Source organism: Chelon labrosus, assembly GCF_963514085.1.
Source record: "Chelon labrosus genome assembly, chromosome: 5".
NCBI lineage: Eukaryota > Metazoa > Chordata > Actinopteri > Mugiliformes > Mugilidae > Chelon > Chelon labrosus.
The window spans coordinates 19,663,836-19,690,832 of NC_140341.1; the positions used below are offsets into that span (position 1 = coordinate 19,663,836).

General features: G+C 43.0%; 1 protein-coding gene across 1 annotated transcript; it reads left to right on the forward strand.

The window, feature by feature from the left end:
• The first annotated feature begins 9,169 nt into the window (after window positions 1-9,169).
• On the forward strand, window positions 9,170-25,202 carry LOC311488089 (matrix-remodeling-associated protein 5-like). Its single transcript, XM_084544597.1, has 12 exons — window positions 9,170-9,297; window positions 9,840-10,065; window positions 10,271-10,400; window positions 11,945-12,186; window positions 12,716-12,867; window positions 13,589-17,283; window positions 18,159-18,300; window positions 18,997-19,132; window positions 19,418-20,611; window positions 20,725-20,932; window positions 21,440-21,661; window positions 21,746-25,202. Exons 2-12 carry the CDS (start codon window positions 9,878-9,880, stop codon window positions 23,909-23,911), a joined length of 8,475 nt encoding a protein of 2,824 aa, XP_084400723.1. The 5' UTR covers window positions 9,170-9,297; window positions 9,840-9,877; the 3' UTR covers window positions 23,912-25,202.
• Window positions 25,203-26,997: the final 1,795 nt, after the last annotated feature.

Sequence of the window (26,997 nt, forward strand, 5' to 3'; positions counted from 1 at the left end):
CAAAGCAGAAAAGATGAAACAAACATTACGGCATACCTCCAAACCATGTTGCATGTCAAAGTTCGGTATATTTCATAGTCTATTGTCTGACGGCTTGTCATATGGCTGGTTCATAGCACCTCTGAAACTGTAATGTTTGTGGTTGCTCCCTATCAACAGAGGTGAGTACCTGCTAACAGTGACCTGAGGTGGGACAACCCATGGTGGCAGGGTGTTATGGAAGGTGCTGCAACAAGTCTGATTTGCAGTGGCTCCAAAACAGTGGAGTTCTTAAAGATCCAGTGCTCAAGAGGGCGTATGATGGACCAAAAGCATCGTAGCTACTTGGGGTGGGATCCAACCCTTAGGGTGTTGTTCTGAGTATTTATAGTGAACACCCTCCCTACACAGAATTTTGAATCTAAGTAAGAGTGTGGCATGTAAATTTCAATAGTAACATTATAAACTTTCTCACAGGGTGAGTCACTTTCTAGCCTTGAACTTAGCCCAAGTGCAGCACCCGCCGAAATGATGGATGGCCAACTTATCGTCTGAACTAATTAGGAATACAAGCTCTTGAAGTGTATGAAGAATAGTATTTCCACCAGAGTGAGTTTAATCAGCTTCCTTCATCTCAGTCATACTTAGTGCTAATACAAAGGACAAGCTCTCGTTGGAGATGAAGGATCATATTTCTACTGAAACAAAATTAAGTTGTCTTCTTCATCTTCCATAATAGGAGAAAAGCCCCACTAGTGGTAAACAAATGATTTGATTACAAACCCTTAAATTGCACAAGAAGAGTAAAAGCAAATCACCTTGATGTGTCTTTCCCAGACATGGTTGCATTTACACAGTCAGCTGTGTAAATGCAACAACATAATAGTTTTATAAATGGTTGCACCACAGGTTTAATGGCAGTTCCTGATGCTCATGGTTGACTGGTTGACCATTTTGGTCCAGACTGCAACAACTATCCAATCACTTCCATTCATGATGCTTAGAGGATAGATCATACAGATTTTTTGACACAAAATATTTGCAAACCTCTGCACTCAATCGGACAGTAAGGCCTAGGTGGATGTTAGTATTCTGTCCATCACCACATAACACTCGCCAAGACAATTTCATTGTTCCGGGGCATAATCAGTTCCCAACGGAGATGCTCCAGACCAGAAATCCCCCTCAAAAATTCTGTGGATGGGGAAGTTTGGGCTGGCTTCCGACCATAGAGCATCACTAAAAACAGCTGCCTGCTGCTGCTAATGGAAACAGCGACTGATGAGAGCAGTGAAAGGGAACCAAAACAGTAAAACTGTGATAGATCATCAATAGATCAGTGCTTTAAATAAGCTGTGAACATGGTAAATGGTAAGCCTACTAAACATCAGAATTTTGGCATCACCATTGTCATCAGCCAAACGTTACCATTAGCATTTAGCACAGAGCCACTAGGAATGCTGCAGAACTGACCTGCTGTTTCCAATTACATTATTTAAGCCTCTTCCTGCCGCTCCTTCACTTCAGAAGGGGCCAGTTGAGGTGGTTCGGCCATCCATGGATGCCTCCAGGGCGCCTTCCCTGGGAGGTTTACCAGGCACGGCCACCTTGGAGGAGACCCCGGGATAGACCCAGAATTTCCTGGAGGGATTATGTACAGTAACGCGGCCGTCCTGGGAACGCCTTGGGATTTCTTGTTAAGTATAATGTGTTGCTAGGGAGAAGAACATCTGGAATAACATGCCAAGCCTGTGTGTTCAATAGAGAGCAGATGAAAATGGATGCATGGATGATTTCACCCTAGTAAAGTTGGCTACAGTGGCAAGTGTCATCTAATTCCAGAAAGGCTTTTTAAAGTTTGACAAACATGACTTTGTAATAAGTTTGCTGCAATTATATGTGAGGAAAACCCTGGTGCTGGTGGTCATCTATATCGAAAGATGAGGCAGGATGTTGACTCAGCCTTGGCGCATAATAAATGTTATTACTCACTGCGGCCTTTCTTTTACCTCTTTATAAATGTAGGATACACTCTGCAGTGCGGTAAATGCAGGTGCAGACGTGGAGACCAATAATTGAGACGCATTAGTGTGAAATTCAGACATTAGTTTAATTAGTGTTTTCAAGATGTTTCTGTCTGAGGCTGGCTCTTACATAGGAAGGCCTAAATTCTTGTGTGAAGGTTCAAAGCAAAAGTCAGAGTGTTCCACTGAGATAATTACAGATTCAGTGTCTGACCTGTGGGGCAGCTAATGTGTCTGCTCTGGCGCATTTGTGCATGTCCATAGGGGCTGATTTGGATGTAAGGCCATCTTGAGGTCTATGTGTAAGAGAGAGAGAGAGGGATAGAGAGGAGGAAAGATAAACAGATAAAAAGTGCATCAACAGAATAAGACTTCCAGTGTGTGTCTGAGTGAGAGCACCGACAGCTCTTGCTTCTGGTTGTGTGCCTTTGTGGGAACTGGTGAAAAGCTTTTGTCATGCTGAGAAGACACTCTTTGGGTCCAAATTAGAGCCCCTGTCATTCTTCAGAGGACATGTTTTCTCAGCCTGCAATCTGACACTAATGCCCCTGAAGTGCTTGATTAATCATGTAGATTGTGTTATTTATGATGTTTTCTTTCTATCCCAGCTGCTTCAGTCTGTCTCATAGACACCTTATCTGAGCCTGTCCTTACCCATTCCTTGTCTGGGCCGGTCAGTTTGCTGCTTCACTCTCTCTTTGATATAGCCAAAGTACAGTGGCAAGCTGTAAAATGCCATTACTTTTTAATTTCAGTTATGTGGTTGCCACGCAGCCATATATTGTGTTTATGTTATGCAAGTTGTGTTTAGGACAGCCTATGATATTACCTTGTATAAAACGCATTCTCCTTCTCATATTAAACTTAACACAATACTATTTTCATGTCCCTATACAACTAATTATGTATCCTGCATCCACACATAGGCTAGTGAGGTCAACAGTTTTATGCATTCGTACCAATAGAAGAGCAGAATTTAAGGCCTTGGCCCTCTACACACCAGATGACCAGAGTTTATACCCCGTGTCTGCAAACATCCGACGAGGTGTTAATATGAAACGCTCCAGGGGAATGTAGCACAGAAAACAGTCTGACTCGGAACATCGATACAGTTCAATATTTCAAATGTTGCATTTGTGGAGCAAAATAATTATGTTGTGGACAGCAAGACAAACAAGATTGAGTCTGCACAATCATTTTTAATTTTAACCAGACTTAGGTCCAATTATGCCTTGTCAGTTCCAGTTTCAATCAAAGGGATATTTCTACATTATAGTTGTTTTTTCTTTCTCAGAGGTTGTGTAAGTCTTGAATGTCAACGTTTGAGCTAAATTAGTGAACAAAATCTTGTAGTTTGCTCTTAGCCTCCAGCTATGAGTACTATAGGAAACGGGGGCTGAATTACTTAAGGGAGCAGAGAAATTCTCTAAAAAGATTCAAGTGTTTGAGTTGGTTAGCACAATGGCTTACTCACACCTCAGTGTGAATGGACTTTATTGATGTGAATGGTGACCTGAACCAATTACAGCAACTGACTGACTAAATAGTTACATAGATGGAATCACTACAGAGTAAAAGATACAAAAGACACACTTCAGTTTTATGTATATTTTAGATTCTGGTCTTTTCAGATGTTTTAAATCAAACTGTGGAAATGTGTAGTCTCACCCGGGATCCAATTTCATCTAAAAGTACTGCTGTGGTTCTCTGTGAAGGGCCACAGCAGAAGCACAAGAAACAGGCCCCCGAGGAATTTTGTAGCTCTAATGAAAAAACACTTCACAGAAGATATGGGTTCCTCTCGGGTTCAGCTGAAAGGCTTATACAGTGGCATGTTTTCACAATTCGCTTAGCTTTGCCACAAAGACTGGAAAAAGTAATTTGATTCATTAATTAATCAGTTAATTTATTTATTTATGGTACTTCTTTCTGCTTTTCGGCAGAACCCGGCGAGCTGTTTCTTTGTGCTACCAGTTTTGTTGCTAAGCTAACTGACTACTGGCTGTAGCTTCATAATAACAGATAAATTGAGTATAATATGCATATAATGCATTTGCGCATTTCTGCCAAGAGGTGAGTAAAACTGTGTACATACAGTATGTCATATAACGCGTCAGTAAATTTGCAGCCGAACTTAAATGTCTGTTTTAAACTGAACTCATTATTGGTCCAGCTGCTCTCTGTGTTGAGGAACATGCAAATAAGGCGTGTGAGTAAATCATCTTTATAAGTTTACCACGTGTAATTCATGGGTCTAATTAGAGCAGGTTGACACCGCATTAATTAATTTATGTTGTTTGCGTCTATTACACAGTGTAATGAAATCATGTGTAATTCTGCTAATGAGCTGCCCTTGCAGAAAAACTGAGGCAGCGTGAGATACTCAGAGGAAAAGCCATGTGACGGATGAGAGAGAGAGAGAGAGAAAGAGAGAGAGCTGTGATGGAGGGAAAAAGAAAAGAAATTTCTCACTTGAGCCTTTGTTATTGACATTTTCTGTGTGACACTTTGTGTGTTGGGTGTTTCATGCTGATTTAAAAGGCCCTGTTATGTTATGGGGCGCATATGTAAAGGACTGCAGGCCACCAGACGACTTGCCTCCAGGATCACCTCACGGCAGCCCCCCACCTCTTTTGTCCACCTCTGACCTTTTTTTTTTTTATCAGCTCTCTACACCAGGCCTGGAAGATCTCTCTTCCTTTCTTTTCTGCCTCCTTGACCCCCTTGACATATCCATATTTATTTCCTTTCCTTTGTGTTCACATCTCTCCATCCGCTACATCTTAAAACCTTTTTGTCTCTGTTCCACTTCATCAGTGACACCTCTCTTCTACCAAAAGTCAATGTGGTGCTCCGTGGACACGAGGGCTTTGCGGTGCTTATTTATGCTTGATAAGTCATAAGTGTAAGTTTGTGTGTCCATCTGTCCAACAGACCAGTGGAGCCCTGTCATGGCTTACCACTTGGCCCCTAAGTTCCAGGCCGTCTCCTGACCAGAAAGGCCTTGACCCCACAGAGTGCTGGAGCCTCAAATCAATAATAGACCACGGCACCCTGATCCTGAAGCCACAGCTTGCCTTCAGGCTCTGTGAGAAGCTTCAAAGTCACACAACAGGAAGGTTAGCAGTCAGCCAAATCTCAAAAAGTTGTGAGAGTGTTAAGACAGACTTAAATTATGCAAGATATTATTTTTTTTAAAACTACCCACTGCTGGAAGATTCTACATAAGCCTAATGCTGGCACTACATAATGTAGCTAGACAAGTTGTCTGAACTGGTTTGATTTAAAAGTGATAAACAAGACACTTTGCTTCTTTGCTCCTCTGCAATAAATGAAAATTGTAGCACTTTTTTTTTTTTTTTTTTTTTTTTTACACTAGCAGCCAACTGACCATTCAAAGCAATTGATTTATGTGTGTTACCAGTGTGCTTGCTAAACAAGCTGTCCCTGCTTTTAACCAGCACTGAACAATTCTGCAGCCTCACCTGCTCTGAGCCTTGAGGTCATGAAGAATGTAATTAAAGGTCTTGGTCCTCTAAGGATAGCTCTTGGCTCGTGGCCCTTTCTGGTCTCTCTATTCCTGTTTTCACTTTTTGAAATGACCTTGACAGTGTAGGGGGCCTTCTGTGGGGATGCTTGTAATGTTTATTTTTATTTTCTCTTATTAGTTTTTACTTTTCAGCTGTGTCACATACAAACTCCAAGATAAACAAGTTATGCAATACATTTTTTTTTTTTTTAGGAAAAAGGGATCACGACAGTTAAATGTATCCAGAGATGATGTAGCACCTCTGTACAAATATCTCTGCACCTATTACCTTCCCCTCTTTCCCTCAATTATTTTTTATTGCTGTCAGAAATACTGGCACACTGAGAACTGACACAACATTTACTGTAATTAAAGAAAAGGGCCAAAACTGTGGGTGAAAAAAAGTTAAATAATGCAAAGACCACAAATGAGAGAAGAGCCCAAGTTAATAGAATGCAATGAATTGTAGCCAGGACTTTCAAAGAGGTTTTTATTCCACAGATCAAAGCCAGATCAAAAAGAATACATAATGCACATGATTTGGAATTATGTATCAGCAAGCTGGTCTCATCTCAGCACGGAGTTGTTTACTTCCCGAATTCACGAATCAGCACACCAGCAGCTGACCTAGATAGCACTGAACCCCAGAAAGGAAAAGACAGCAAGCGCTGATGACCAGTGCACTTTTTAAAATCTGGTTGGCAGCACAGAGACCCAGATGATAACTTATCAGGGACTGTACAACTGCTCCAGAAAGAGTTTAGACCCCCACATCACCTTTAGCACATACATCAATCAGGCATAACATTATGACCACCTTTTTAATATTGTGTAGGTCTCTCTTGTGTCTCCAAAACAGTTGTGACTCATCAGAGAATGGACATGGGCCTTCTGTGTGTGGGTGGGTGGTACATGTCTAAGTAACATCCACATGAATGCTAGGTCCAAAGGTTTCCCAGCAGAACATTGTCACAAGATGGTCAATGTTATTTACTTCTCCTGTCAGTGGTATAAATATTGTGGCTGATTTGTGTACTGTAGTGTTGAAAACTAATAATAACACATGATGACAAAATCAAACCAAGGTTGCAGAAATCCTTGCAAATGTATCAGAAATCAAATACTGAAACTGCTCTTTCACAGAAGTATAACAATACTTTTTATAAACTCCTTCTCCAGCCATTACAACTTTAGGTCATCTTGGGTAGGTCTCTACAGGCTTTGCACACCTGGATTTTGACGGTTTACCACATTCTTACTGCAGATTCTGTCAAGCTTCGTCAGAGTCTGCAGGAATCATCCTGCAGGTTGTGCAAATGTGTTTTGTCACTGGAGCAATTTGATGATAGTCAGTAAATCCCTCACATCTGGCAGCAATTTAAACCATAACAATTAACTTTGTTAGAATCAGTAACCACAACATGATGATCATTTCCTGAAAAACACACTTGAGTGTTGATTACTGACCACAACATGTTGCTTTCCATATTCTCATTTACTTAACCTAGGTACTTTGACATATATATGTGACTAAATATACCAGAAGGGATACAACCAATTCATTTTGTTTTTGAGTAATTGGCAAAGTAATGTCAATACATTTTCAGTTAATGGTCTGAAGTGAGTAACTGATGAGCGAGAAGGTGAGTAGTGACGGTAGGTCATTGTGTCATTCACTTATTAATTTACTGATTGACTGATTCATTAGTTTCTTGGTGGTCACTGTAAGTTAACAGCACACCTTTAACCTTCTTTGCTTGTCTCCTTCATACTGTCTCATCTCATCCATTCACCTCCCCAGAGGAGCCATTGATTTTGTATTATGTCTTCATTTGGTACCTGTTTCCAGTCAGACAGACAGTGAGTCATTTATTATGGCGCAGCACGTTCCAATAATAGTGATGAGCATTGTAATGGAGTGAGCTGGGATTTGGCCTAATGCTTTTTGCAGCCATATTACAGCTACAGGGAATCAGTGCAGCTTTAGAACTGCTAAGCACTCACAGACCAACACTGCCTGCAGAGACAAAGGTTATAAGGTGGTGGAGATTGGATCATCTGTTGAGAAACATCAGAGAGGATTTTGCTGGTGATTGTAAAGCATCAAATTACATCTGCCAAGATGTCTACGAGATCCTCGCTTGTCGTGTGTCAAGCTGGGGGATATAAACAGTCATTCAAGATAAATTTTACAATCCATTATTCAGGCAGTCGAATGTATAAATTCAGAACCCTTCAGTGGTGACCTTATTCTCACATCTGCTTCTGCTCTCTAGCACTGCTGCCTCCTGTGGTGAGCAGATAAAACTTTCAATTGCACAGGAACAGTCACAACATGTATGAAGAGACTCAAGAGTATATATTTTTTTATCCATATAGGGGAAATACTTGAAAACCTTTCTTAAATTAACCAACCTCGTGTGAAAACATCCACCGCCTTTGCCTTCCTGCTTGGCCCACACTTGCAGACTCTAGGCCACATACACACAAAAGACTCACAGCGGCTGGGTGGGGTTACTTACAGAAGACAACAGCTGAGGAGCATCAGTCTATTTTTGTTCTGCCGTCATTTAAGTCTCTCAGAAGGAGGTGTGATCATTATGGGATGCCTGGGAAGCTGGGATCACACGAAAGTCAGGGCAGGCCCTTATTTAGTTGCCCTAACCCACATTTCAAGTGAACTATCTGGCCGTTTCAAATGAGAATCTCCTAAACAATGAAGCTGCGGTTTAGAGGGTGGTTCGTCATTGTACTGAGTCAAAATGGCATCAAACAGACATGGATTAGAACAATAGAGTTTTACACATGAACACAAAAACGCATGAGCCTAAATCGGCATCAATGGCTGCTTCATCTAAATATATTGTCCAACTAGGACCAGAGTTACTTATGAAGAAACAGATGTCATGTATTTTATATTATATCTGGTATTCTGAGGTTATTAATGGTCTGAGCAAGTTAAGCTGATTTGATGAAGAATGTGAATGTCTGAATTGTTTTGGAACCATCCCACTATTTTATTATGCCAGGTTAAAGCATTCAAGGAAATGAGGAGAACGCATCCTGAAGTGATTGGTAAGTCTCATCTTTGTCTCAATTCCTGCAACTTTCACTAGAAAAAAATACCTAAAATGTTACAACACATATAGGATGAGGATATAGGATGGAGTTGTGGAGGTTTGATAATCCGTCGCCTACATGCAGAGTGAGCAGCAGCCTGAAGCGCAGTAACTTGTTGCCTCTTGGTTTCCAGAAAGCCCCTCCTCGGATTGCCCCCTCTCACTGAGCGTCACTTCGTTCACTTGAGTTCAGTCCCCGTTCCTGAGCCCAAATACACATTCACTGTCCCGGCACACACAAGCGCACACACCCACACAGACACACAATCAAACACACGCACAGTCACACTGCGCCAGACGCTTTTGCAAATAGTCCGCCTGCCGCTTCAAGCGTTACTTTTCTCTCCCAGGGACGCACAAGAAGACCTCGTGGATAAATGCAGTTTTCAAAGTTTTTGCTTTGTGGAGTTGACAGAAGTGTCACTGCTTTTCAGGGGGTTCCTCTCTCTCTTCAGTGACATCTAAGGTGACAACTTTTTTTGGGGGGGTGGGGGATTTCTTCTTAGTATCGGACCTAATGAGCGGATAAACTGGTTAGTAGCGTATCAAATCTGCAAACCGCGCAACTGGATATAATTCACTTTATGATGGGCACAATGAATAATTCTGGGAAGTAATTTACCCCTCCGGTCCAAAGGATTTCGAGGTATGCTCTTATCCACCATGACCATCCATTACAATAATCTATTCATCTTGAGAGAGCCTTTGTGCGCAGCGTAATTTACTTCAATTTCATCCTGAAGTTAAAAATACTCTTTCGGGCGCAGCTATGGGTTTACAGTTGGTCTGATGAATTTCAGTGGTTTAAGTGCATTTCTGCATTTGTGTGAAAGAAGACAGAGAGAGAGGGAGACAGAGAGAATGACTCTTTCTTGATTTTTTTCTTTTTTTAATCCTGTTGCGCATTTTTACTTTCAGTTATATCTCTGGCGTTGAACTAACCCCCTGAACACAGGGTAAAAGTGTAATATTGGAGACAGGTGCAATGTGCATGTATGTATGTATGTATCTGGTGATCTGTGTGTTAGAGTAGAGGGTGTTATTTGTTGTTTGCAAAGCTCTTAGCGTTTAATCGGTGGCTTGGTTATAAAGGTGTGCATGTGTTGGGAGGGGGTCTGGATTTTGGGACAGGTCATTTTCGTGCTTCTCTGCGTTTGGACTTCCCTTTTCTCCTTTCTCTTTTGGCAGTAACAACCTCAGCGTAGCTTCCCCTCTTGTGAGCGAAGATGTATCGGAGCGTGTGTGTGCCAGCGGCATTGCTGGCTCTCCTGGTGCTTACAATAGTGGTGCCCAGGGGCCAGTCCTGTCCCAGGAGCTGTAACTGCTACCAGGCCAATGAAGTCCACTGTACCTTCCGTTCGCTGCTCACTGTACCTCCTGGCCTGCCTGCACACACGCGCCGCATAAACTTAGGGTATGAGAACACACACCTTCTTACACACACGCAAGTATGTAAGCGTGTTCACACACACAAATTCCACGCTTAATTGTTTATTGATTTACCTGCCTGCACTCCCATAGAATCTGGAATCAGGCATCAAACTAGAGTTAGACTAGAAACAATATTTAAAGACGTGTTGACATCTCCGGCTGAAGATGCTGTTTCTGTGCTTCTGTAGGTTTAACAGCATCAACCGGCTGCATGACAGGTCTCTGGCTGGGCTAAAGAAGGTGGAGCTTCTGATGCTTCACAGCAACGATCTCCATCATCTTCCGGAGGGTGTGTTCAGAGATATGAAGTCACTACAGGTAAACAGGGAGACGAGATACACAAACACGCACCTCCGCACCTCCATAGTCATGTTACAGAATCTGGTTGAAGAGACAGTGGATGGCTAAAGGGTTGGATAGAACTGCAGTAGTCCTGTCTCAGATAGCTAATTGATATTTAATACTGAAAATGACTTAAAATGTACTTTGCCAAACCTAATGCTCAGTTGGAAGATACATATGTCAATATATATGTTAATGGGGCAAATAAATCAGTGCCTCAACACATATTTAACCTTTGACTCTGTGGAGGGTTTGTTCAGGACACAGATGTGAAAAGAGTCCGCACAATTTGCTGTCATCACTCTTCAGCCTGAAACAGGGAGGACCATTCGCGGAATCCTGTACTGTTTCAAATGCTTCGCTGCTGAAAGCTCAGCTCTCAAACATTCCACATGTGCTGTACTTTTGGTTTACAGCCCGCACGTCTCTCTTAGTATGAGCAATCTGTTTAAACAGCTTGTCAGAAGAGATTTCAGTTTTCAATAACATGAGTAATGCAGGGATTATCAAGATATATGGCATTTGTCAAAAAGGTTTTAGAAAGGATTTAGAAAGGACACAGCAGTAATAAATGTGCCTAAACCTCGTAATTATGCTGCTAATAAATTGATTTATAAAACAAAGCTTTGATCTCATATGCAAATGAAATGACAGTCAACATGTTTCTGTTTACATTTAAGACACGCTGTCCTCATTTCTGTGCAGATAATGCATAATTTAAGTGCCGTCATTCTTTCCCCCGTTCAGTGACAGGAAACACACTGGACATTTCAGCAGCAACCTAAGGGCAGAGTTAGCAGTCCGTGGGGAAGTCATATTACTCAACAAGCAATTGTTCCCTTCATCTCCCAGCCAGATGCTGATATATTTGCCACTCTGTGATAATAGGATCCATATTTCCATGTGCTGACATGTTCACGTGCTAGATCTGTCAGCAGCTGGAACTCTTCCAGCTTAGTAGCCTCTCTGGAGGGCAGATTTATCATAAGCCTCACAGAAACAAAATTCCACAACCTGATTTTCATGGTGTGCCTTCTTAAATTTTTGGGGGGTTATTCACACATGACTAGAATCGCAATAGATTCCTTAGAGTCTTCTGTTGGGGATAAAAGGCTAAATTTCATATCTGGAGAGCTGTAGGCCCTCGGTGTTCGAATATCCTTTTAGTTTTCCCTTCTTTGGCCCAGCTCACAACATGAATATATCATCTGCTTATATGCTGTGGGCTATTTTTTAAATTTTTAAATGCGAGATGGTGAGCTGCTAGAAATATTTCCTCGTATTTTAAAGTTTTACACAGGGCACATTCAGTCATTTTTGCTTACAGGGACTTTTCTACACAACTCTTCGTCCTCATTCCAACCCTCTGCACACTATTACTTATAAATTCATTTTACAAGCATGTGGTGTCCAGTGACAGACTTACGATCGTAGCAGAGACTTGGTTTTTAATCAGCCTTGATTCCTGTTCTTCTAATCCCTCATTTCTTCTGCTCACTTCATTTCCTCCACCCCCACAGATACTAAAGCTAAGCTATAACAAGCTGAGAGAGATCTCTTCATCTCTGACCTTCTCTGGCCTGACCTCACTGCTGCGCCTGTACTTGGATCACAACCTCCTCCAGCACATCCACCCCCGGGCCCTGCTCCAGCTGCCTAGCCTCAGGCTGCTACGTCTGCAAGGGAACAGACTGCATCAGCTGCACCCTCACACCCTTTGCACTCTGTCCCTCCTGAATACATATTACTTTTCTACACTCAGGTGAGCTTTTACAAAGCACACAGATCTGGTCCTGTTTGTAGTTCTGACAGCAAGGACAACAGAGAAGTGAAAACAATTGTAGCTTCTGATCAGAACATGGGCCAGTCCACCTTAATTAAACCGCTCTGTGCGGTCATGAAGAAAAACAAAAGTATTATTAATCGCTGACAAGCAATAGCAAAACACTGTTAAACTGATGACATTACCACACAGATCTGGTCATAATGTGACACTTGATTGACTCATTTCCACTGCTCATTATTGTTATCTAGACAAATAGACATCTATTTCTAAAGCACAAACAGCTCTTCACCCTTATCCATTAATATAACTGCAGCACAGTCTAAATATATATAACCTGGGTCTGAACAGGAAGGTGATGATGAAACCTGTAAAAATGATGGATGATTTTCTTACCTCCAACCTGTCATCTCTCACTTTTTCACCAGTGACTTTGATTCAACCTCTGTGTTCTCTGTATCCCCCTTCATATAAATCTTTTCTTGGCTCTGTCTTCCCCCCCGTTTAGACACCTCGACCTCTCCAACAACAGCCTAGCCACTCTGCCCAAAGACACTTTGGCAACAGCGCCTCTGCTGGAGACTCTTGTGCTGCAGGGTAACCCGTGGAGCTGCGACTGTAGGATGAACTGGTTTCTCAGCTGGACTCTGGCTCATCCAGGTGACTTTCATATCTGAAAAAATTCTTTTGTTTTCTCCTATTGTTTTGTCTCCACTTGCACACGTGTTTTATGGTTGTCAGTTGTTATTGTGCAGTTGAGCCAGTTTGATTCAATTTGAGATGTGAAGGGAAATGGGGAATCGACTGAGTAACAGGAGAGTGATTTGCTAATAATTAGTTTGTAAGACTAAAAATTGCATCATATATCAAATCCATCCAGATGCTGAGAGATGGGATATATATCCGGTTTTGTTTTCTTGACACATTGACCACAACTCTCAGTCTGCTTTTTATTACGCATTCTTCAAAGCCCTTTTCTGTATCTCTTCCAGTCTGTCTTGTGGTTCATATTGAGATGTGAAAGAAGGCAAGACCGTGAAATGTGTCTCATTGATATGCCAGAATTAACCTGCCGTGACTAATCCGTGATGACAGCACTGATGTGTGGCAGCCGAAATATAGGCTAATTGTTGCTGTGTGATAATGAAGTGATGCATATTTTTGATTTATGAGTGGATGAAGTAACCATGCCTAATTAGTAAGCGATACAAAGTGTAATGAAACCTTAAAATGATCTGGCATGACTAATAAATGACTCTAATAAGTGCACACAGCTGAAATGTGGAGTAATGCATTTGTATAGTTGTACGTAGTTGACATGCCGAAGTTGGTAAGACTGTTTTTTATGACATAATTTTCTCTGTCTCTCTCTTTCAATCAGGGTTAATGAAATGTCCCGGTGGCCCTCAGTGCCCAGTCTGTGCCTCGCCCAAGTCGTTTCAAGGGCAGGGCTTGCTTGAGCAGACCGCCCTGGTGTGCACTTCACCCGTCATCAACTCACCAGGAAAAGAGACACCTTTGGAAACAGAACTCACTGAAATCCAATCAAGAGAGACCTTCAGAGAGCCTTTAGGCAGTGTCTCTCTAGCTCTATCTGACCAGCAAGGGAACAGTGTTGAGCTGAGTTGCAACATTACATCTGACTCTCAGGATATTGCTCCTCCTCCAGATCTCTCCTTGTCCTCCTCCTCTCCTCTCCCCCTTGCATTGTCACTCTCCCTGGAGTGCCCCGTGGAGAGGCATAGCTATGAGAAACTTTGGAGGATTCTGGCTTATTACAGTGAGACTGCAGTTCGCCTCGAGAGGGAGATCATGCTGAGTAAAGCCCCGGCGTTGGCTTACCGCTATAGGCAGACAGCAGAGACAGATGGATATTATCACACTGGAGTAAAAGCTTCTGTCAAAGCCAGACCACAGTGGTTACTACAATCGTCCATTAGCATTCAGCTAAACAGAGCCCAGTCGAATGCACATAAAGTTCAACTTATATACTCAACAAGAGTTTCTGCTCATCCCGATTCTACCTCTCCTCTCTCAACATCCTCGCCTGCTTCTCCCCCCTGGGTGCTGATTTCAACTAATCATACTACCCCAGCACTGGCAGCAGTAGCAGGCAGTAAGGTAGAGCTATCCTGCCCTCTTCTCAGTTCCGGCAACCAAAGAGTACAGTGGATTCTCCCAGATGGATCCAAGCTGTCCCACTCCAGCAGTCCCGATGGTAGACTCCGGGCCTTACTTTCTGGTTTACTACTTCAAAAAGTAAAGCTCTCAGATGCTGGGATTTACTACTGTGTTGCCTGGGCTGGAAGGGATGTAGATGTTCTACCCTTGCGACTGACAGTGGAAGAGTCCTCTGTTCCACCTTCAGGAGAGCAAGTGGCATCGTCTATCTCTGGAACAGTTGGGGAACCAGTCAGTCTGACATGCGGGGTATCTGGTTCACCAGAACCTTATATGAGTTGGATTTTGCCAGATGGAAATGTAATACGTCGAGGACTGGCTGTATCAGGTGGACTTACAGTAGAATCAAACGGTAGTCTGTCTCTGCCTAAGCCTTCTCTGAGAGACGCTGGTCATTACCGCTGCATTGCAGTTAACCCCTATGGTAGTGACTCTCTGTCCATGCAGGTGATATTAAATTCAAAAGACATCCCTCCACTTAGGAATTCATTTCATAGAAAGCCACAGTCAGCTGCTGGCCGCTCAACCAAGATACGAGCCCCTTTATTACGTCAGGTAGATGAAGGGTCAGGAAATGGTGATGAAGAAGAAGAAGCAGAAGAAGAGCAAACTGTTGTTGGCGATAGGAGGCGCCCAATACATCTCCAACCACACCTCAACAGGCGCTATCCAGTTGGAAAGCCACAAAGGCGTGGTCCTGTGAGAGAAGGCCTCCCGAGAAGAGGTGGAGCACCTGTTTCATCGGTGGACCAGAGAAGGAACCGCTTTGAGAACAGACATAGAGTTACCACAAACAAACAAAGGTTAGACCCTCAGAAATGGGCTGACCTCCTGGCTAAAATACGTCAAAAGACTACTCACACTGATAACGGCCAACCCGCCACAACAGTTGTACCAGTCCAAGGAGACAAAGATAAAGACACAAGAGGACACGAGAGAGACAACGAAGGAGAAAGCGGCAGGGCAGAAATGGAAACAGAAACTGAAGGGTCGTCTGTTGATGATGCTGTTCTACAAGAGGAAGAGCTGCAGCCTATTCAACCAGCTCTTGCAGAGAGAAGGACAAAAGCAGACACAGACATACACACAGAGATAGAGAAAGATACAGAAAGGTCAACAGAAAAACAGACAGACATAGAGAATGAGGCAGAGCATATACAGACAGAAAAAACAGGTCTGCAAACAGAGACACCAGCAAACCCAGTGACACAGACAGAACCAACCACATCTAATCCAACGTCAGGAACAAATGAAATAGTCCCAGAACCAGTTGGAGGAGAGGAACAAGGAACAAACCCCAACCCATCCAGAACCACGCCTCAGAGTCCTCGACAGGGTCTCTTCCCTAATTTGGTTCCAAACTCAAGACCTCAAAGTCCTTGGAACTCACGCAGAAGGATCGGACAGAGGAGACGAATCATCAACAGGCCCCGGGGTCGACCTCTGAACCCATCCCCACCTCTTCCTAACCCCACGAACACAAGGTCACACGCGGTGACACCTGACACTACCATAGATCAAATAAATATGTTGTTGCTGGTGTCATCAACCACATCTCATCCTATTCTGTTGACACCAAGGGGCCAGATAAAGACCACTCCAAATGGTATGTCTCTGGATCCTGTGTTTCCACCTCTTTCTAACACTCTTGGCAACTCCACTTCAAAATCACTCTCACACTCAGTGACTCCCTCCCCCTCCCGCGCAAAGGCATACACAGACACGATGACTCACTCAGACAAGACACCAGACACTGAAGAGTCGACTCTTTTCAACGGACCAGCACCCACTCGCTCTGTTACTGCGATTGCAGAAACACGTGTGGCTCACACACACGCCAGCACACCTGCACATCGCACACAGACACCGTCACAAACAGTCTCAGACAAACATGATGACAGACCCCCAATGAAACACACTGAAGAGACCCACCCTTCAACTACTCGCTCCTCTATGATTTCCTCAGTCCCCAGTGCATCTATAACTACTACTGCAGAAATCACAACTACTTCATCAACAGCTCTCAGAGGAGCTTATTCGACTAGTTATGCTGACAGCACTGAGGGTACATCTACTACTACCATGACTACTAAACGCCCACTTCCCACAACTACTACAATTACTCCTATGACTACAAGTCCCACCATGTCTGCCAAAGCTACTATTATTCCAACATCTAGCACTACCAGGCATACGACAACTGTTCCTACCTCTACTATTCCCACTACCACAAACCCTATTCCTACATCTACTACTCCTACTACCACAACCCCTATTCCTACATCTACTACTCCTACTACCACAACCCCTATTCCTACATCTACTACTCCCACTACAACAACCCCTATTCCTACATCTACTACTCCCTCTACTACTCCTACAACCTCTACCACTACAGTTAGCCCGACTACTCATATTATCAGTACTGCTAGTAGTACTACAGTCTATGACATCCCCAGAACTCCTGACCTCCCTTCAACTTCTACAATTAAGTCTACTTCTACTTCAGCTCCTACGACTACTTCTATTTCAACCTCTACATCCACATATACACCTACGTCTATCTCTACATCTACGTCTACTACGACGACTACTGCAACCAGTAGTACTACAACCACTATTTCTGCCAAAAATCCTCCAACTACCACGAGGGCAGCTACACCAAGTACACTTTCAATTACTACCACAACAATGGCATCAACAACTACCAAAGCATCAACCAGAGAGAGGCCAAGCACTGGCCGAGTTGACCCCAGATGGAGGCTCGTTCCTGGTGCTCCAAATCAGAGTCGACCCCCTACTGACTGGAAGAACCCTGCAGCTAATTCCATTCCAGATTCACACAGCAGCAGGTCTCACTGGTCTTCTCCCCCCTCGCTCCCTGTCGTTCCTGGCGTGAGTACAAATGGTTTTAAATTACATATTTTGTACAGTGCAGTATTACTCAACTATGGGTATTAAAACAAAAACACACATACATTGCAACGTAAATAAGAAACAAGCCAGGACCACCAATTACTCCTGATGTGTTAATTTACTGTCAATGATTCCAAATATTTTCTCACTTTTAGCATTTTATTTGTTTAGTAATTATTTTTTTAAGTGCACTTTTTGATACAGTTTGCAGCGTGTATATCTGGAAGTTAATTTAACATTTCTTTTCGAAGTCTAAGAGTGCTGACCCAGAAAATAACAGCACACACACTGCACCCAACTGTGTAAACCCTGAAGGCAAAAGCTTAGCAGAAAAAGCACAATAGATCAGAAATCACTCTACTCTTTATCCACATGACTTGCTATTAAAACTGAGGGCTGTTTATGACAATTCTCCCAATTTCAAGAGCTCTGTCAGAGATATAAAAAAGGGATGAAAAACATGTGTTCCGTAGTCAACAACATTTTGTGTTTTCGAGCTTAATCCCAGGGGATTGGAAATAATCAATTGTTAATTACATTTCAGAGCAGTGTTGGCAAGCCAAGTAGACCAGACCTCTGGGCCCACCAACAATGACTCATTTTTAATCTAGGATCACAGGAAAGCTATATTGAATTCGGAATCTTATTTTTGTCTTCATTCCACAATACAAAAGGTTTTTACTATTTAATAAATACAAGTAATTTAAAGTTTATTTTTACATTAAATATTTTATAGAGTACCTAACATATTAAGGCCATCGTGTGTCTGTTTTTTGCTTTTCATAATGATTTATTTTCCACCTCTCTGTAGCTTTATTTGCCTGTATAATGTGTTTTAAAAATGTTTTCTATAGGCTCCAATTGTGAGATCCAGGCCAAGGATTGCAGACCCACACATCAGGACAGTGTCTTTCCCAGCAGAGAGTACTGCCAGGCTGGCTTGTGAGGCTCAAGGAGAGCCTAAGCCCTCTATCACATGGACAAAGATCGCCACAGGTACACAGAGTGAAGCAGACATTTATTGCAGCACACATATGCTCGTACTATAACAAAAACTATTTGTCTCAATGTGTAAATCAGGGAAGGGTTTTATCTTCAAACTGAATATATGTTAAAAAAAAAAAAAAATCCACTTATCTGGCTCTAGACTGATGTAAGAACACATCTAGCATTTAATTTAAACCTGCTTCTAGCAACATCCTCCAGGCCAGTATTTTCATTATGTTGAAAAATACAGAAACACTTATTTATCATTCATAAGTCTATTATATATATATACCTGTATCTGTTGTTTGAAGGCCAGGTGGTGGTCAGAGTAAATAAAGGTTTGTGTTTCCACTGAAAGGAAATGAATCTCAGCTTCAGTGTGCATGCCTGAATATGACATTTTACTGCGATTAAAAAAACACATTAACGCCCAACATTACACACTGGCATGTGCACAATAGGTGGTTCTCTAGCCTGCCATGTGGGGAAGACATTGCAAGCAAGTAATGGAACATTTTGTGCTCTGCATCATCGAGTTTACTTCACACTGTGCCATTCGGTGTGCCCATGTTCCTCCTTTTCCGCACTCTCTCTGACTCACTCTGTAACTTTATTTCCCTATTTGTCCCTGTTTTCCCCACTCTGTCTGCTTGCTGATGCTGTGCCTGTCTGTCTTTTCTGTCTCGCTTTCTGTCTGTCTCTCAGGAGCAGTGATGTCAATCCACTCCAGGGCTCAGCGTTTTGAAGTCTTGCCAAATGGCACCCTTGTTATCCAGAATGTTCAGCTGCAGGACAGGGGCACGTACATCTGCAGTGCCCAGAGCTCCCTGGGTCGCGACAGGTGAGGCTACTGATATCAGTTATGAATGTTAATGCAGTATTTGGTATACAATTCAGTCACAATGAAAACTGGACAAAATCATTTCAGTATTAATACTGCAGGCCTGTACAGAAAGCTACAATCATTGTGTAATATGCATAATGTGTTGTATATTTGTTCTCCTTGCAAACACAGCTACAAACCTGCCTCAAGGCATATGATAATCTGTCTATACAAAATGCATTCTTATGTGAAAATTTGTTAAAGTGCTAACGATTATGTGCTCACTCTGCTTCTTCATGACAGGTTGCTAACTACCCTGGATATCTGGACCCGTCCCCCTCGTATGCAGATTGCTAGTTACAGAGAAACCACCATTCATCAGGGTGGAGGAGTGCACTTGGAGTGCCAGGCAGAAGGTGTTCCCACCCCACTGCTCTCTTGGGTTCTGCCCGATCGTTCTGTCGTGACCTCCACCGGCCCCTCCAGCAGTCGATTCAGCATGGACACGAATGGAACCCTTCATATCCCAGTAACTTTACCAAGTGACCGGGGAGTGTATCGCTGTGTGGCCTCAAACTCAGCAGGTGCTGCCAGTGCCTCTGTGCGCGTGCACATGTCCTCATTGCCCCCGGTGATACAGCAACCCAGAGAAGCACACCTGCTCTTGTCTCCGGGGATGCCTGTTTATGCCCACTGCTCTGCCCGAGGTGCGCCACCACCAACCCTGCGCTGGCGAATCCCAGATGGGACACTAGTTCGCCCATCCCAGTTTCTCCACGGCAACCTCTTTGTCTTGCCTAATGGCACACTGCATATTCGGAGAGCTGGGCCAAAGGACTCAGGGAGCTATGAGTGCACAGCAAGCAATGTTGTGGGGGCCGATAAGAGAACAGTGAGGGTAGAAATTAAAGGGGGAGCAGAAGAAGTAAGAAAACAGGGAGAAGCAACAAACCAAGGGGCAAGAATAGTTGCTACAGAAAAACCATCTCCTTCATATTCTCTCATTAAAGACAAAACTTTGATCACCCCGAGCCACCCATCAGATCCACTCAGCTCCACCAAATCCTCCCCTCCACCTCACTCTGACAGATCCAGGACTTTCCAGCTCACACCAAGCTCTCCTCACTCCTCTAACTCATCTCCTAAAATCAATAGAACGGTCTCTGCCTCCCCCACACACCTTACCAACAGCAGTAAAACAAATCCTTCTTCTTTTTCGCCACTGTCCACTGTGCCAACAAATAACACCAAAGTGTCACCCACTACAAACAACACAAGGGTTACGTCGTCATCCCCCACTGACAGAAGACCCTCTGCTGTTTTGCATCCCTTGCCTGTCTCCCCTTTCACTAAAGCCCGTATTGTTTCTACATCACCCTCCATCTCTTCTGTCCACTATGGTGGGATTTTGCACCTCCACTGCTCTGTAACTGGCAACCCAGCCCCCATCATTATCTGGAGGACCCCCAGCAGGAAGCTAGTAGACGTGCACTTCAGGTACTTGGGGGTTTTGTTTGTAGTATCACTGCACATTATGGTAATTCTGCTGTGAATGTATCTAATTCAAATGTGTTTTTGTCATTTCTGCACATCTTTCCTTCGAATTAAAGTTTTGACCGACGTCTGAAGGTACAGCCTAATGGGACCCTGTCAGTCCAGGCAGTAACAGAGAAGGATGCTGGAGACTATCTATGTATTGCACGGAACAAGGTCGCAGATGATTATCGTCTCCTGCGTGTCTCCGTGGCCACCGAGCCTGCCAAGATTGAGCCAAAACAACCACTCAATCAGATGGTGTCATTTGGCAAACCACTCAAGGTAAGCTGAAAAAAGTCGACTTGCACCTCTCTGACAAGTCCGACAAAGACCGGTTGGTGTTATTTTTCCTAATTTCCACCCAAACAGCCTGTCGTCCACACCTCCACTTTTGAGTTTTGATGCTTTATTTTCTGAAGGGGACGTGATCTCCAAGTGGGGGTTATATTCATTTTTTGACTTCAAAAGAAACAAAAATCTAGGCAGTCATGAAACATCAACAGAGGCCTTTAGGGGATATTACTGCACACATCAATATTTAAAGACTCAATAAAACTGATGTCAAGTAGGGTGAAGTGCAATAAGACACTGAGTAATTGTGAGAATGTGTTGCCCTTCATTTTTAATTTTTTAGTGTGAATCTTCCCTTTAAAGGGCCACAATGTAGTCATAAAAAGCCTTAATATAAGTTCATTATGTATCACTCATAAAATATAATAAGTTAGTATTTATTAACCGTTCCCCATAACTTACTGTATTAATGATCTCTGGAACACTGATCTTCTGCAGGTGGACTGCCAGGCATCAGGACTGCCTGACCCAGATGTCCGGTGGAGCCTACCAGATGGAACCATGGTGAACAGTGTGTTGTACGGGGAAGACAGAACTAGCCGAGCACGACGACTGACTGTGTTTGACAATGGGACATTATTAGTTCCAGCAGTGGGAATGGGAGAAGAAGGGGAGTATACGTGTTATGCCGAGAATCAAGGAGGTCAAGACACCATGAAGGTAAGATTTCTTTTTGCCTTAGAAATATGAATATTTAAAACCAAAATAACGTAATTATTTCCACTATTTATTCGTTAATTTAAGGTCAAAGTGAAGGTTATGAAGACATCTGCACCAACCTTCACTGACGACAGAAGTTATCACGTGATAAAAGTGCGTCAGGGATCGACCGCCACAATTCCCTGTCTGGCCACAGGAGATCCTGTCCCTACAGTGACGTGGTTTTCCCCGGCACACCGTGTCATCCCACAAAGCCTGAGATCTGGCTATTATTCTCAGCGAGTTGTGGTGGTTTCACATGGTACTCTGGAGGTACGCTTGGCTCAGAAGATTGACGCAGGAAACTATACGTGCCGAGCAATCAACTCAGCAGGGGAGAGGAGAAAAGTGGTTGGCCTGGAGGTGGAGGCCCCTACCAGTGGATTCAGTGGCCAGGTGGGAGGCAGAGGCTGGAGTATTAACAACGGGCCTGGCAGCAATCATGGCACTAGATCAAGGGATAACATCAATAATGGAGGAATAATCCAATATGGATTTACCAGTGGAATCACAAACAAGCTTGGCAGCAATAATGGCAGCAGTAATAGCTATAGTGATAATAATGGCAGGACAAGGAACATTGTACCAAACACTGGTGTTAACTTAGCAGCCAGTGGCTCTAATCCTGCCCTTAGGAGTGATAGTCAAAATGGATTTAACAAGCCTGTCAGTGGAATTACAACACAACTAGGTAGCAGTGTAATCAGTGTTGGGGTGAGTGGGGCAAGACATGTAGGCATCAAAGCAGATAATACTGTAGTAAATAGAAACGGACCTGGCATTTTGAGTAGCAGTAATAGTGTGGGCAACAGTCACAGCACAGTTAGAATAAACGGTGTTGAAAGGAATCCTGGGACTAATAACAATAATGAAGTCAGTGTAGGAAGGGCTAGTAATGACACTAAGATCAACAGAGTCCACGGCGGGTTAAGTAGTATTACTAGAAATGTTGGAAGCTTTAGCAGCAGTGTATCTAATAATGGAGCCACTACAAGCATACTCAGAGGAAATGGTTTTAGGAGTAGCAGTAATCTAGGTGGGGCAGATGACAGCAGAAGAAATAACGGTGGTTCAAGTAGTACTACAGGAGCTAAAAACTTTACCAAAACAGTTGTGAGTGTAGTAACAACGGTGAAGCAGCAGGCAGTGAAAGGCCAAACTGTTCTGTTGCCATGCCCCTCCCACGGTTCCCCTCCCCCACGTCTGGCCTGGCTTTTGCCTGGTAACGGCATGTTGCCTGCTCCTTACTATGGCAGCAGACTCACTGTGCACCGAAACGGCTCCTTGGAGCTGCGTGCCGTGCGGGCGAGTGATGCCGGGACCCTGATTTGCGTAGTGAAAAGCGACAGAGAAGAGATGACGGTACGAGTGGAGCTGGAGGTCTCAGAGCCACAGGAGGAGGCCAGATCTCCAGACAGGGGTCCAGCAGTGGAAAGACCTGCACAGAAAATTGCTGCGGTGCCACATGCATTAGATTCAGCTCAATCTCTAAGCTCAAGGCAAGGGTCACCTCTACTGCTTCATTCAAGAGTCCCAGTTACTCAAAAGCCTCTGCAAAGGGGTCTGAGTTTGCCTGCTTCACCTCGCCCAGTCAGCCCTCCACCCTCACAGCCAGTAGTGAGCACCAGAACAGCCCCCCTGATGAGCATTATTAACGGAGAGACCCTTCGCCTGTCTTGCCCTGCTCCTCAAACCCCTGGATACACCCAGGGCTCTCTCTCATGGACCATGCCCAGTGGCAAGGTGGTGTCCAAGGGTGAGAGTAGCGAATCAGGTCGCTACTTTGTCCAAGAAGATGGAACACTAACAGTTCAACAGGCCTCCGTGTACGAGCGGGGCACCTACACCTGCAGATCCTCCAGTTATGACTCCTCCTCCGTTTCAGTGGTCACAGTTCCTGTCATTGTCATTGCCTACCCTCCTCGCATCACAACAGGGCCATCCCCTGTGACCTATACACGTCCTGGAGTTGCTGTGGAGCTGCCCTGCCTGACCATAGCGACACCCCGTGCGACAGTTACCTGGGAAACACCAGACCTGACACAGCTGAGGGTAATGGGTCAGCCCCGTATTTATGGAAACCGCTACCTTAGCCCTCAGGGTTCCTTGGTGATACAGAATCCGACAAGTAGGGACACAGGATTTTACAGATGCACGGCCAAAAATGTAATAGGAGTGGACACCAAGGCAACATACCTGCATGTTATATAACGGGAAGAAGCAAACACACGCAAGCAATAGAGACACCAAGACTTCATTGGTCTTTTGTACTGGTGAATAACCTCTTGTTCTGTTCACACTATGTGTCCCTCATGCCCAAAGGAACTGCAAAGCTCTGAGCAGGAGATACTGCAGAATCTCAGAAAGGACGCTACTAATATACAGTATATGTAATTTCATCGTATAATTATGTTGTTGTATGTTGTATACTGTTTTTTTTCAGAAGTTGAGAGATTCTCTGCAGATACAGTGTTGGGAATTTTTAATCTGCATAAACAAAATGTCTGGTGGTGGCAGTGCGCACACTATTTGTGCCTTGGGCCTAAAACCCATTTCAAATAGTAATAGTAAAAATGACTTATTGAGTATTTTGCATAAAACTGTCTCTCTGTCACTCATGTGAAGGATTTAAAGATTATTCTCTTTTCGTGCACCGTTTGAGACTCTATAATTGCCATTCTCAACAATACAAAACAATAATATATTACAAACCAAATGGTGCTTTTCTTTATTAATTTACTAAACATCTGTACACCAACACTGAACTACAGTGTAATACGCAATACTGTATGTCGTTGAGTCACTGAATAATACAGACACCAGAAAGCGTCCCATCATGAGGCTGCTTTTCTATCTGCAGTCATATACATACTCAGTTTGATGTCACATATGTTGATCTGTTTGATCATGTTTGATCTGATTGTATTTTCAGAAAATGTCACCTTTTCAAATGTTTCAAATTGGGACAAAAATAGATATAAAATGTCATCTTGACATTTACCTTAGCTACTGTTGTATTTTTATACACTAACTGCGTATTACCAAAGGTTGGATTTGTCGTTGCGGTGCATATGTAGCAAGCCGTGACTTCAACTGGCAGCGGTATATGTGTTGTACTGCCGACATGTTAAACTGATCCTCGACAGACACGATGATGGAGGATTTCAGCATTATGAAGATCATCTTGTGACTTTTTTGTGGGATACAAAACAAGACCCTGACTGTATCCCCCACCAATTGCCAGTTGAAGGACTGACCTTCATGAATATGTTGATATTGAAAATTGTATAAATGTGTTTCTTTCAAGAGCCTACCATTAGCTTGTTCACAAAACTAGCAGTTTATAACCACATGTTTCTTTCCATCTTTAATGTTTCCATTGTTCATTGTGTTGTTAAATTATTTGGGAGAAATATTGTTATATTCTACGCCTCACTAGCCAGTGATGAAAGCTTGCTATATTTTTAACAGCTTCATTTTATAAATAAAAAATGGAAGAGGACTGACAGTGTTTACTCCCTGAGTTGTCAGCAGCTCGAGCCGAGTTTGTTCAGAAGTACAGTACGTATAGAAAGTGAGTGTGTGTGGAGTCAGAGTGAGAAAAGTAAACACCTTGTGGGAGGGCGAGAGCGAGGAAGGAAACAGTTCCTTGTGTATATTATGAGAACAGAAACTCCTTATCCCAGAGTCAGCTGTCAGACCAGGAAATGGGGTCTTAACTGTAGATGAGACACATGTTGATGACATCACGTTCCTCTCCCTGGGAAATGCAATAAAAAAAATCACTGCAGAGCCACTCCACTCTTGGCCTTGCATGAGCTCACACCTGGTGTTTACACTGTGATTTCAGCAAATACTAACTAATAGGGTAATTTGGACATTACATGCAAATACAGTGCGTGCACTATTTTGGCCATGAGTATGAAAGATACTGAAGGTGTCAAGCCAAATACCAAAACAACAGAAATAGCTGACAAAAAAATAAATATATAAAAAATCTGCACCAAGAATTTATTACTGAATGTTTTAGTTTTCTGAGCTGTCAGCAGACCTGGAACACCATGCATGCAGTAAATCACAACGTTTTGACTATTTTCACTTTTTCCAGCTGCGTAGGGCGTCTGCACTTCTGTTCTGCATTGCACCGTGTGCATTGCACACTCAAAACTTGAGAAATTTTCCGTCAGCACGTTGTCGTTTTTATGTATATTTTTGTGATTTAGTTTTGTCATTATTATGTATGAGCGAGAGAGCACAAGTTTTCTTGCACATTGTTGTTTAAGACAAAAAAGTAGTTGAGTCATGATTGATTCTGGCCTAAAATCTAGCTTTATTTTGAAGGAATGTTTGTACAATTAAAAAAAAATTTGAAATGTTTATAGCTCGGGGCAAAATGATCTGGGATCAGACCATTTAGTCCAAAGGAATACAGTCAGTCTAACCCTGCTGATAGTCAAACCTGAGAAAAAGAGAGTTGCTGAAGAACTGACATGTTAAGAAACAAAACAATCTCGAGCACTCCAGAGATGAAACTTACTGATGTGAAGTTGCGCGCAGATCAAAGGCGCTGCTTATTAGATTCACTGCCATGCACCACCCAGCAATTTGAGCAGTTTAGTTTGATTTGAGTTTTGTATCTAGAGGGAAATACAGTGCTGAGAATTTTGTTTTGTGCTCCACTTCTGATGAGGCCACTTGTTTTCTGTCTCATGTTTTGAATTATCTGTTTTATGATTCTGGAGAGCTTCCCTCCATTGTGACACATCAATTTTATGGTAGTGTTTTTTGATCCCTTTTAGACAATAAATTATTGCTAATCCCATTTTTTGTACAATTGCAAATTTACAAGCATACAACCAACTAATAAAGTACAATAGAGTATCATCATGAGATTACAATTCTCTTGGCAAGACTGAACTGGCTACAAATATAGGGCAAGAAGCAATGCGATTGTGCCGTGCCTAATGAAGCAGATCAATTACATTCAATGATTATAACTCCTCAGAGCCTTTTATTTATGCTTATCCACTGGAGATTTAATCCATGAAAAGGACTGAAACTATGAGCTTCTGAGATTTTATTAATAAATTATTCATGTTGACACTCTTACCTGGATACTCAGAAGTACACAGAACACTTTGTAATACAAAATAATACAAACCACACATGGCTGCTACATCTGCTCGCATTTTATATATTCACATCAATGGTGTCATCACAGATTAGTCATGCCAGCTAGATCTGGCATTCAGCAAGGCACATGTCACGGTCCACCCAGCTTTGAATCACAGGGAAAA

Coding starts and splice junctions, on each gene's coding strand:
- LOC311488089 (XM_084544597.1), top strand. CDS start 9,878: ATGTATCGGAGCGTGTGTGTGCCAGCGGCATTGCTGGCTCTCCTGGTG. Junction 10,066..10,270: donor ACGCGCCGCATAAACTTAGG/GTATGAGAACAC, acceptor GTGCTTCTGTAG/GTTTAACAGCATCAACCGGC. Junction 20,612..20,724: donor CTAGTAGACGTGCACTTCAG/GTACTTGGGGGT, acceptor TTCGAATTAAAG/TTTTGACCGACGTCTGAAGG.